The sequence below is a fragment of the Phaethon aethereus genome (assembly GCF_964289735.1).
Source record: "Phaethon aethereus genome assembly, chromosome: 1".
In the NCBI taxonomy this organism is placed as follows: domain Eukaryota; kingdom Metazoa; phylum Chordata; class Aves; order Phaethontiformes; family Phaethontidae; genus Phaethon; species Phaethon aethereus.
In genome coordinates, this window is record NC_138575.1 from 196109264 (window position 1) to 196122806 (window position 13543).

General features: G+C 33.3%; 1 protein-coding gene across 4 annotated transcripts in view; it reads right to left on the minus strand.

Moving 5' to 3' along the window:
• Positions 1-13543, minus strand: part of NBEA (neurobeachin) — a gene marked incomplete at its 3' end in the record, with an annotated part of 516829 nt that overhangs the window by 350104 nt on the left and 153182 nt on the right. For all 4 annotated transcript variants that reach the window (XM_082012155.1, XM_082012156.1, XM_082012153.1 and 1 more), the window contains exons 14-19: positions 7918-7997; positions 7089-7151; positions 6883-6980; positions 4863-4955; positions 1965-2073; positions 163-244 (exon numbers count right to left, since the gene is read on the minus strand). In XM_082012155.1, the coding sequence (XP_081868281.1) occupies positions 163-244; positions 1965-2073; positions 4863-4955; positions 6883-6980; positions 7089-7151; positions 7918-7997 (525 nt within the window). The remainder of the gene's footprint in view (positions 1-162; positions 245-1964; positions 2074-4862; positions 4956-6882; positions 6981-7088; positions 7152-7917; positions 7998-13543) is intronic.

Sequence of the window (13543 nt, forward strand, 5' to 3'; positions counted from 1 at the left end):
GTTGAATTGTTGACAGCGACTAATATAAGTAGTAACTGAAACCCATATGTATTTGAGATACACTAATGAATTGATCTCACTTCCTGAACCATATTCTTTCCAAACACTCCCACAACCTCTAGCCAAAACATTTATCATACAAACATAATATATTGTCCTTACTTGGATTCTGAATTTTCACTGTGGAATCTGGTTCTGGATGTGGTTTATGAACAACTTGAGTGCAGACTTGTTCTGTCAAAATCTAAAATAGAATATTAAGCTCCTTTTACCATTTTTAATTAAACTCTACAGAATTTCTTTGTTCATTTTTAAATTTGTAAAGAACATTTATGACGGCTACACTGTAACTTCATATATAACATTTTAGTAAAATATTTTTATTCTTGAAGAATGGAAATGAACAATTCCTCTATGCAAGGATAAAGACTTTCAGTGGCTGGTTAACTAACTTTTTAGTTAGCTGACTAAATACACAATAATGGTGTTTTAAAGATATTTCATTCATATTCCTCATAGTGTTAGACATTCACAGATCAAAAATTCTTTCATGAGCATTGTACATCAAAAGCTATTCTCATGCATTCCATACATAAACAAACCAAGTATTTCTTAAAATTGGGTTTGGTTTTCCCCCACTGGGAAAGAGGAACAGTCACAGACAACATTCCATAGGAATAATCCTGGGGCTTCACATAATGAGCAAGACAGATCATTCTCCTGTTTCATGAACTGTACCTGACAAACTAATTAATTAGATAGTTGTCACAGGTTCTGTGTATGCAAATTTATTTTTTAGAACAAGCTAAAAATTTAACAATATTAACGCGGGATTCTCAGTAAGTATATTCAGGCACATGTATTTCAAAATAGAATAAATTCACTAGTAATTCTTATTTATTTTAAAGCAGAACTTTAGCTCATTCATTAATCGATAATCAATAATCAATACTCAAACTAATGTCTGCTGTAAACACAATATCTTTGAATGGGTCTTTACATATTGGTTTTTAAAATAGAATGCAAATACGCCTTTGCTTTTTATGAGAGAACATGGAAAATATCAGTTCCTTAGAAAATCTTTTGTACTTCTGGCACTTAGCTCCTTTTTCTCCTCCTCTGGCTATTTCTGCTGGTTTTGGCTGGGATAGAGTTAATTTTCTCCACAGAAGCTAGTATGAGGTTGTGGTTTGGATTTGGGGTGAAAACAATGTTGATAACGTACTGGTGCTTTCAGTTGTTCCTAAGCAGTCAAGGACTGTTCAGTTGCTGGCCGGCCAGTGAGTGGGCTGGGGGTGCCCGGGGAGCTGGGAGGGGACACGGCTGGGACAGCTGACCCAAACTGGCCACAGGGATATTCCATACCATACAGCGTCATGCACAGGATATAAAGCTGGGGGGAAGAAGGAAGGGGGGGATGTTCAGAGTGGTGGTGTCTGTCTTCCCAAGTAACCGTTACACATGATGGAGCCCTGCTGCCCTGGAGATGGCTGAACACCTGCCTGACGATGGGGAGTGGTGAATGAATTCCTTGTTTTGCTTTGCTTGGGTGCGTGGCTTTTGCATGAACTATTAAAATGTCTTTATCTGAGCAACCTGCTGTAGTTGAAGATGTCCCTGCTCATTGCAGGGAGGTTGGACTAGATGACCTTAAAAGGTCCCTTCCAACCCAAACTATTCTATTCTATGATTCTATGGTTCTGTGGTCTTAAATAGCTTAAATAGATCTGTTCCATCACCGTAAGTGAAAAGTCTTACAGAGACTAAATAAAAATTACGACATTGTTAGTAAAAGTATCCAAAACATGAAAAAGTACATTCTGAACCAAGAAATCCATTCTTAAAATTCTTTCTAAAATTTTCTGAAAAGTCTTGATAATAAGGATATTGTAAAGCACAGAGTGACAATATAATTAAGTTGTAATTTTTATAATAGAGAAGACAAACTCTATGTTTAACTGTACCTCATAAAGTGTGTTATATGTTGTAACGGTCACCGTATTTGTATGCAGCATCAACCTTTCTCCAAGAAGTGTGAAAAGACTGTGAGTATGCATGATTTCAACCTTTCGCCTGGAAGAGAAAATAAAAATATTAGGAAAATGCCAAGCACGTTGAACATTTTAAGTAGATACCAAAAACCTAGAAGACATATATTTGATGTTGTATGAAAAAGTTCTAAAACTTGTTATTCTCTAAATATTAAGAATGAAACATCATTTAAGACCCTTTCCAATATGAATACAATTGTAGCAATACACAAAGGTTCTCATATATTACAATGCAAAGGAAATAAAATCCTGAAAGTTCTGAAAGTCCTAGTGATTGAAGTGAGCTTTATAACTAGGATCATAAAATACTCAAATCTTAAAAAGTGGAGAAGAAAACAGCTCACATCAGTGAATTCCATCTGTCCCAAAACACTACTCTCTTAAAATTAGATATTACTTCATAAATAGAGTACTTCCTGTAAATTGTATTATTAAATTTATCTACTACTGTAATGAATAAGAAATAAAAGTCATTATTCAAAATAATAGTCTATATTAAAGCAGCAGAAAAATATGAAATAAGATAACATACAGTAAGTTTTCTGTAAAATTTTATGCATTTAAAAGCTAAGAAACCCCCTTTTCATGTTTCCTGGTGATGATAACACAGGTTTAAAGTACATAGATTCATTCTAGAACTTTTGAAATTAACACATTATATCATAATTTTCAAATAACCACAGAAGAGAGTGGCAACAACTTATAACAGAATGCACTCTTCTGTGCACAGAACAGAGTTCATGAGTCACTTAAGAGAAAAAGTACACGTATTCACCTTGTGAGCTATGATGTAGCACATGGAAGTGAAAAATCATTGGAAGGTTTAAATGTGCAGATAAAAACCAAAAGTAAATAATGGACTATGATTTCAGTGGTGGCATAGAAAGAATCAAAGATGGAAGAGAATGCAAAGAACAGGATTTGCCAACTGTTAAGATTAGACAAAGTAGTCTATCATCACAGATCACAAAGAAAAATCAATTTAGTTATTCAGGCTCTCATCTAACACATTACTGGTCACTTTTCCTAAGAATCAATTGCCTCCACTCAACAGCATAATCTGCAATAAATATATATATGAACTTCAGCAATGGTAACTGGTTTTGTACCTACACATTTGTTATTAATATTGTATTGGTTCAGATTTCATAAATCGCATTATAGCATCTCCTTATGCAACTCTGCTTTAGTGTAGTGAACACAATGCCTGTTTCCTGTATTGTGAAACAGAATTTTAAGTGCTTTATAATTTTATAATCGCTTAGCATTTCCTGTAGTTGACTACAGTTTTATAAAATCGTGTATATGCACACATACGTATGTACACAAATAGGCACAATTTGTGTTAGCGCTAGCTGTAAGGGATGAAAATGGGGGGGCATTTTTACTTGCTGAAATCTACATAAAATGTGAACATTTACAGATGTTCAGAGGTCTGAAAAAAAACTTTGAAAGTCACACAGAATATTCAAGTGGATTTCAATGACTTCAATTACATGAAAAATAAAGTTATTTAATTTCGTGCTAAGCACTTACTTTCACTCAACAATGGAAACTACACTGATACATCCATAATTACAAGTGGATGCTAAGGACCGGGAAATGAAATTTCAGCTTCTGAAAAATCTCACTTTTCTTTTTCTGTAATGTTCCACTGACAGAGTTTACTACTTAATTTACTGGATAAGATAAATATTTTAAACAAATTATTTATTTGGACACAATCAGGCTTCTGCACAAGTCAAACCTTCATCTGGTGTATCTTAATGCAACTCCTATCAATGTGAATGATTTTTAATAAGTAATGTTTGAAAAGCCCTTGGAGATTCTTGAGTGGACTATCAATTTGCTTTATTAATTCCCCGAACACTATTTGGCTTGCTGCATCTCAAAAGAAAAATCCCATTTGGGAGCATATTCTCAGCTAACTGTCTCTCAATTATACAGTCATACTTTATTGATCTTACCGAGAAAAGCATGTCTAGCAGTACCGCACACTGGCTGCACCCCTACCTCCTCTCCCTTCCAAGGAGGATTTAGATGATGAAGTCTCTCGTGAAGCACACAGTTAATTTTTACACTGCAGTCTCCCACTGGAATATTGTTGTGGGTTAACCCTGGCAGACAGTCAAGCACCACACGTAGAAGGGGGAAAGTGAGCAGCAGGAGATTACACAGCACTGTATGCTTTTTAATTCTTTCTTAACACTGAAATATGGAAGATGAGACTAAGTACATCTATTTTGTGACACCAGCTCTTCTCAAATGTGAATATTTCCTGCTGCCACATTTTATACGTTAATATTTCTTGCATAGACATATGTCCTCACCTCCTTTTTTATGATCATTTACTTAGTTTATTTGCTTTTCCTTCTGAAACTTTCCCATGTGAATAACATATTCTTCTATTTAATTTTTCCCACAATTTTAAAGTTATTTTTAAAAGTACTGCCCTGAAACTTTTACTGCAATGACACTGCACTGAAAATTCTTCATTATCCTTAGCTGAACAATATACATATATAAAATGTATTTTTGGAAAATGTTATTCAATTGTTTTAAGACTTGGATTTCAGCATATCATATATTTGGCAGACAATCACTGTATGTTTTCAAATGTCAGAACAAGTTAACTGGAAAATTAATTTTATCCTGATGTATAAAGGTGCAAATTATTAATCAGAAAACCTAATGATTTTATTTTAAGTAATCTCTAAAGACTGTCAAAGAATACATGGTAATCATGACAAAAAGACAAGAAGAATTGGGAACTTAAATACATCACTATAACAATTTTAAAAGTACACTTACTTATGACCCAAGTGTTTAAGAAAATAGCCAAGGACCTTCAAAGCTTGCACCCATATACTCTCACTTTTGGAAGCCAATAATTTATAAATTACTCTAAAAAAGAAAAACAAATTCAACAAGTTTTTTCAGTTTATTAGTGAACATCACATATATAGATTGTATTTCTCTGAACAGGGATATTTCTTAATAAAACTATGAAAATAACAATTTACACAAAATGGAAGGTTACACTGAAAGCACCAAGCACAGTGTAAGACTTTGATTATGAATTCTTTAGGTTAGACACATGGTGTCTTTTGGTTCAGTTCAAGATTTCATAACTGAAAGCAACAACCTTGTCTCATACTTCTACCTGGGAACAATCAAATAAATGACAGTCTGAGCTGTTATAGCTTAAGACAAGAGAAGCAGACTGGAGCACATAAGGTCACATCCTAGAGTTTTCTGGAGTACCTGGATGCTACAAAAAATCTTGTTTCATTCTTAAAAACCCTACTCAATATTCTTTCTACACAGGATAGGGTACCTGCATTTTATCACAGGATGTTCATACTGAAATCTCATTTGTCAAAAGTGAAATATGGCAATATATTACACAAAATCCCATATACACCTATGAAGCTGCATCCTCGCTGCATCCTCACTGCATCAAAATTTGAAGTAGAAAAAAAAATAATACATCCCATGTTTTTAAATCCTCTATAAAAAAGGCCTAAAAATTTAACTAATTTAATTTATTACTTATTTAATGAATATGATTGGTTTAAGCACAAATTCTACATTCTTTCAGAAAGGAAACCACTCTTGATTTGAAGACATCACGAGACAGAAAACTGTCTTCAACAAGAACAGAAGACTGTTCTTCAACAAATTTTTAAATTTATATTTTAGTTTCCCATTTAAATTAGCTGAGTTCCAGCTTTTAGCCATTCTTTTTAGTCTTTTTCCAATAAAGAGAACTTTAGGAGACAGTATCTTCTTCTGAAAGGACTTATGCCATTATCGAATGACCTCTGAGGATTTTGTCCTCTGATAACCTAAGGAGATGAACCCTTAATTCAATGTAAGGCATGCTTTTTGAACACTTAAATGTTGCAATTCTGTGCATGGTCTCGACTTTTCCAACACAGATTTTTAAACACAGATACTGCACCATCAAACAATTTTAATATTGGTACCACAAATGTTACATAAAGTTGTGTTAATCTTCAGTCTTACCCGTCTTTGAAAGGTGTCAGGAATAGAATTCTGTCTGAATACAGACAACTATAGGCAGAAAACAATGTCCTAACCGTAAGCACGAGTCTTCCCTTCAACTAGCATTGTCATTCAAACAGTTTTAAATACAAGTATTTATAAGACACTAGCATTTTGGCAAAACAAAGCTTGAATTTATCAGGTAGTAGATGTTTGGGTTTTTTTACTATCCCCTTGTATTTTTCAAAGTATTTTCAGCACAAAACAAAACTCTATAGTAAATATGAAATTATTAGCATAAAAATTTGCATTACCAAATTAGGCATAAGAAAACAACAAAAATACCACTTCTGTGGGAACTATCAGTTATTAATTTTCTGCCAAACAGATAAACGTATGAATTGCACAGATAGCCTTTTTAACCTTTTCAGAGAGAATTTGAGAGGTTAGGGCACAATGTGTCTTGTTTTCCTCTTCTTCCCTCCAGATTATGTTAAACATCTGAAGACAGAATATTAAAAATTATTCTGGAATAGATACTTGGTGTTTTGATGCATCTTGTTAATTACATATTCTATTTGAGATTGAGAAGCAATACAACAGTGCATTTATCTTCAAAAATCATAACAATAACCTTAAGTGGAAATTTTTTTTCCTCCAAGCTATCAAAACTGTTCTGTTTTGGACAAAAAATATAGCCTAAGTTAATAAAAATTGTAATTGGAAAGATCAGCAAGTATGATATTTATGTGAAAAGGAAGCAATCTGGAGAGTGATGATACCGGAGCTAATTTTAAGATATTTTCTCACTTCACTGTCTTACCGTATCCCATTTCTCTGATCAAAGGCAGGTATCATGGATGCTGGATGTTCGGACATTAGTGCCACTAGCAGCTGCAGCACATCATGAATATTTTCATCCTGTATGACAAGCATCAATGTTATTCTACAAACTAACCTCAACAGCAAGCTTCCCATAGAGCTGGTAAAACTGGTTACAGTAAAAGATAGGTAATTACAGAAATGTACCTCATGCATTGTTAGTAAGTAATTTAATATGCTCTGCAGTTCATCTTCTTTCACTCCTCGATCCTAAAAAAAAAAATAAAAAAAAATGAGGGGATTATTCAGAGAAAATACATTCTTAAGCTTGGCTCAACAAAAACATGGCCAAGTCAAATAATCCTACAATTTAAACTCAAATACTAAATTCTCTCTTTCATTCCATTGCTTTTCCTTATCACATTGACAACTCAAACAGCATGAAGTCAGCCCTCCATTCCTGCTAGGAAGGATTCTTATAGTGTGGGCCCTCAGATACTATAAATTATTACTGCCACTCCTCCAACCCCTGACACAGAACAGAAAAAAACCAGGAGGAATTAGCCAGTCCAGAAAACAGTGTTTTTTAGTCTAGTCTCAAATGACAGATTATACCTCAAAGATTAGCGTTCAGCTGTAACAGAGAGAGAGTCCTAGACCATTTCAACCAGTGGTAGAACCAAAAAAAAGGATACAGCCATAACTAACTTAACAACTGCCATTACCTTTTTCATTTGATCAATCAAGCAACTATCTACTATCATACGAAAAAATCCTAAATAACTGAAAGGTTCTGGAGTGTCACATACTATTTCTGCATTTAATAAAATATATATGGCATAGTTTGGTGAGGTTAATAAGAAATATTTTACAAATTTACTACCTTTATGTTGATTAGAAATATGTGCACGAACATTAAAATTAATCAGAAACAGATACAATACCTGACCGGTACTACATATTTACTTGTATGAAAGATCCTGTTACATATATATAACAGATCTCAATGTTTTCTATATGGAATAGACTCTTTTACCTTCAATATAAGTTGTTTCAAAAACAGCAGCATAAATGCCCTTAGGGATATGATTTCTTTCTGTGAGGGCCGAGGACCATCTGGAAGAAGCAAAATATACCGCTTTTAAATATAAACTAATTCCTTGAATGACTGCAGCTTCTTAAGGAAATCACAGTTCCTACAAGAGATTTAGTATTCTATTAATTATGTAAATGTTCATATTTGCAAATGCTATCATTTATAACCTTTGAGAATCACATTTTACAGCACTAATATACATACGTATAAGTGATGTTTCATTTTGGAAAAAAAGAAATCCATATATATATATATTCTTAAACAAAGACACAGGAAGATGAAAGGTAGTAATCAGGTCTAGACTCACACAACTAAATTAAGATATATGTTCTGTAGGTGTCTTCATATGAGCCAGGAGTTTCAAACCCCAACATAAGCAACTTCTCTCTTTACTGACGACATCTACTCAACTGACCCAATGTCAGTGCGCAGTTCAGGATAAAAATTATTAGTTCTATTGATTAGATTGAGTTGCATTCCACTGAAACCAACAGGAGTTTAAACACCTAGTACAAGGTACACTGTGGACATGTAAACTTAAAAGGGTCTGAATACAAAGTTGAATCTCACCTAAAGTACATGATAACAACTTGGAATAACTAAGCCACCATTTTAAATACCATCTGAATGAAATCCAGCAGAGAAAGGATTAATGAAATATTAGTGGTGGGCATTACCTGTAGCAGAAACTGAATCTATTTTATCAAAGATAAATTACCATCTAAAGAAAATATTAAATTTAAACCAGAAAAAGTGATCCATAATACTTTAAACAATTGTGCTTGAGCAAGTACATTAGGAAAAAAGAAGTAACTAAAAAATTGAATAAGAAACAGAGGTTGAACAACTATATTGACTTGAACCTTGCTCTATTGTATTTTTCATTATCCCTTTTCATACATAGTTAAGTTTGAACTGGAAATTCCTTTGTTAAGTTCCTACAATGTGTGTCATAGACAGTCCTAAATTTTGCACAGTGAAAATAAATGCAGACTGATTCATTTTTTCATCAACCATTTAATCTTATGCTGATAAGCACATATCAAAGCTTAATAACACTCTATGTCTCAGTATTATTTCCAATCCAGATGAATGCAACCTTTTAATGAAGATTTTTTTTTATAGTGTCCAATGCCACTCTTCGAAGTGAAGCCACTGTTGTACACACAGTAATTCAAGCTTGCAAAAAAGGCAAACCTGAAGGAAAATTATATTTGTTTGACTAGCAGGAACAAAAAGAGTTTTCTTCCCTGTTTAGGAGTGGAGAGAGAAGAACTGGGTACTTTTCAAAAAGAAGCAAATAATTCTCAACCTCCCCTCCCCATCATATGTAAAAACAGTAAGCATATCGTTGTAAAAAGTCTATCATATATGCTTTAATAGTTTTACAACCATACATCCTAATGGCACCATTAAACATCTATTTCTCATTATAAAAACAGAAATTGGATTTTTTGGTACTAGTTGTAACTACATTAAATATTGAATGTGTTTTTATGGAAATGGTGTGCTTCTAGCCAATAGCTATTTTTTTCCCTAATTCAAATGCAGATTCAACTCTAACTGCATGACAGAAACCTGTTTCTTTGCACACCCTCTTCCTTCCTACACCTTACTGGGATTCAATATTGGACAATATCTGAAAACCAGGCCTAAAAACTGAGGCATTTTGTCTTTTCTGGAAGACTGTAATTATGGAAACAGAAAACAGAACAATAAGACAACGGAGAGCTCTGCAAAGCATTTCAGTAACAGAAATTTTAAGGAAGGATTAAAAAGAAGATATCCCAAATTAACTGGGCACCTGTTCAAAGATAACCTGAATTTCATATTTCTTATTCACATACCCACTAGTTTCTCTAGATATGTGCGAGAACCCTGAAAAGGGTTCTTAAAGACACGAAAGATACAAAAGGAGTTGTTGCTTGCAGGTTATATGCCAAGCAGGTAAAACGATGCTTTTTCCTTCAGTCCTTCAGTACTATTTATTCCTTGTATTTTCGTTGTGTCTTGAAGATTCACTGCATTAGAATCAGAAAAAGGGGACAGCCTCTGCCCAGAAGACTTTAATAGTTTGAAAAATTAAAAGAGGACTGGTAGAGAAAAATAAGAGAGGCTGGAGAAACTGGAGGCTATGTAACCATTAGGCAGCTACAAATAGTGGAAGAAAGGACTGCAGCAAGAGTAATGCAACAGTCCTCTGATACAGATTGAATGAAATTAATCTGGAAAGTTGTAAAGCTACATAAAGTGGATTTGCCACTACAATTGTTATGTCATCACTTTTTGGCTTCATAACTAGTTGAAGAACTTCATTACTAACTGAAGATTTATTTTTAAAAAAATGCATCATTGCCCAAACAATGGTATAATTTATGTTATAATTTAAAAATGTACTTTATACACGCATATACTGAGGTAAAGAGAGACAAGTGGATCTTGTTCTTCAGCTCAAACATTGAAAAGTAGTTTTCTTTATTGTCTATTAATCTTTGGACCCAGCCCTGGATGGACAATTCAGTGTCACCATCACTTAGAAACTGACTAAACCCAAACCCAATCCAAATTAACAACAGAGATAATCCTTTTACGATCTCATACAGCAACCCTGTAATACAAAAGTATTGGTCCCTCATACAAAATAGCAAAATTCTTGTTAATTGGCAAAGAGAAAGGATCCCTTATCCCACACGAGGATGAGTCACTAAATAATTTCCTGCTTTTAGATTTTTTTGGTATGTATTTATTGCAGATAGCTCATGATTTGCATCAGATTTTTTTAAAATATACACTCATAATGAGAGCTAGCCAGCTTTATCCAGACAAAAATAAATTAAAAAAAAATTACCCAATTCATCCATGCAGCACAGAGCAATTATAGGTGTATAAACCAGAACTAATTAAGGCGGAATAAGTAAACATATTCACAGAACAAAGTACAATCAGTACTGGTGTAAAAAACTTTGAATAGCAAAAATAATGATCTCCAAACACTGTGTTATCAGCTCTATAAGCATCCAAACACAACATCCTTCTATCTGTTTTTTTTTTTTAATGTGTAAAAAGCATGATTTTTCTATTCCTTAAATTAATAAAACACGATACAGAGAGCAGAATCTGATCTCCACACATGCATAAATAACATCATGTTATGCAGATCACAGAAAGACCTACTTTTTATCTTACTGTTACAAAGATAACGAGAACTGAGTTCCACTCTAACCCAGCCATTGAAACAACTCCATGCAACTTTTTCTATCCATAAAATCTGCAGTTACTTTCTCATAATAATTTTCATAATTCCCATGTTACTAGCTCACGTTCAAAAATGTTGGACATTAAAAACATTCTTGAAAACTCTAATTAACATGAGTTAAATTGGACTTTAACAACCATGGATTCTGTAGCAGGAGGCAAGATACCACTCATGAAAGTCTTTTCAGAGTAAGAGCTGAGAAGCGCACTGGAAACACTAGTAGATAAAAAGAAATGCTTGGTCAAGGACTCAAGAATGAACTATGCTACTCAGCAGCCTGAAATGAACCTTTCTTTCATACAAACAATGAAGTTGCAAGTATTTCACAGGGATGCTCTGCAACAGAGTCCAAAATTACAGTTTAGCACAATACAGTTCTGAGAGTTGTTAACACTGAGTATCCTAAGTTATTTTATTTTTTTAGGAAAAGATCTTACAATATTTAGTTTATTTATTTATTATTGCATACATTTTATGCTTTCTCTTTACTGTACCACTGGTGGTCCATTAGTGTTTTCAGAGAATGCCATGCAATTGGTAAGTAATTCCAATGAGGGTTTTTCAAGGCATAAATATCATGGTGGAATCTAATAAGTTCTCTCTTAAATTTACAGAAATTGTACATCAACTTAATTCAGCAACATGGAGAATTTTTTTTCAAGTGCATAAATGTTTTGTTTCCTTTTAAAAGGCTAACAAAGAAATTAAACTATGCAATAGTTAGTAGACACCCAAAGATGAAAATAAAACAGTATATTTAAGTTTGTTGCTTTTTATTAAAAATATGTGTGTCTTGCCCCTTGTGAGACACGCACAGCTTGGCTTTTCTTAACTATCAGTCTAGTATATATTTTGAAAAGATGAAACATCAAAGAACAACAAAGACTGGTAACATAACGCTAAGATGGCTCTCGCAGCTTGAAGTATTATCATTGAAATGCATGATCTACCATAGCAAGATAAAGAATTAAATATCTTCCCACTTATCCTCTTACTCATTCCCAAAATCCACAAAAGGAAATCATTACAGAAGGAAGTAATATAATTTTAAATAATTTTTACTCAATTGTCTGCTTCACTGTGTCTTTAGATGCTGCAACTGCTGGGCAACCTATGATCTTCTCCTGCCTTCACATCTTATTCTGTATGATTTAACAAAATGTTAAAGGCATGCATGAGGCAAATCAAGAGAACAGCTGTAACCATAGTTCAAGCAAAATGTAAAATATAATAAAGTTTAAGGATTCTTTCCTGTGGAAATTGGTTCGACTTTTTCTGCTTTTCCAGACATAAGAATTATTTCACAAGTTTACTTTTAATATGGTCTTAATAAAACACAAGTCGCTTCATCCTGCCACCTATTTATAACTGGTAATATACTTTAAAAAAAACCCACAAACACAACATAAAGAAAGTAAAATTCATCATTTTAAACAGAAAACTTGCCACCACTATGTAGGTGTGTATCTAAAATATAAAACCTACTAAGAATAATTATCAAGCAAGCTGATAAGTATACATTTTGAAAAAGTGTTTCTAATACTTTGGAAGGAAACAAACCAATACAAATTTAGTATACTGATTCCAAGAAGAAATACCAGTTTGAAACAGGAAAGCAATACTGAAAGAAACAAAACCAAATTTGAAATAAATATTTGAATCTTTTAAATAATTCAAAACATTGACAACTCCTATTTTATAAGCTGAATACGGGGAGGAGCAAGGGGGAAACATTCATTTTTTAAGAAAACAGCATTAGCCAAATGGGAAGCTTCAATATGGAGCTACTTTGGCTTTAAACGAGGTATACTGAACTGTCAGTACAGAAGACTCACACACTTTGTGCTTTATTAAACAGGGGAAGGCAATAAAAACTTGAAGCTGAGTAGCTGTCTGCAAGTAATAGTAAATCAGCTACTAATATTAAAAAGTGTTTCAGTATCTCGACATAAAAAATGCTATGCCTAGAAGACAAGAAAGCATCACACTACTAAAATGTCTGCATGAATAACCTTACTTTCTAATATGACATAAAATTATTTGGAGGCAGTATAACACATTCAGTCACATTTCAGATATTGGCAAGATTTCCATTAAAGTCTTTTTCAGATCTGAAAAGACTGATGTCAAGTTAACTTAGACTTTCATCTGCCTCTGATAAGGGAATATCATATGGCATTTTCTCACACTATGACATTTTTCTGTTTCTTACAGTAAAATTACTGCTCATAGACAATGGGTCTTGTTCTTTCATTTTGAAACATCAAATGCTATTTAAAATGCAACAACTCTAACATTCACATAATTGTA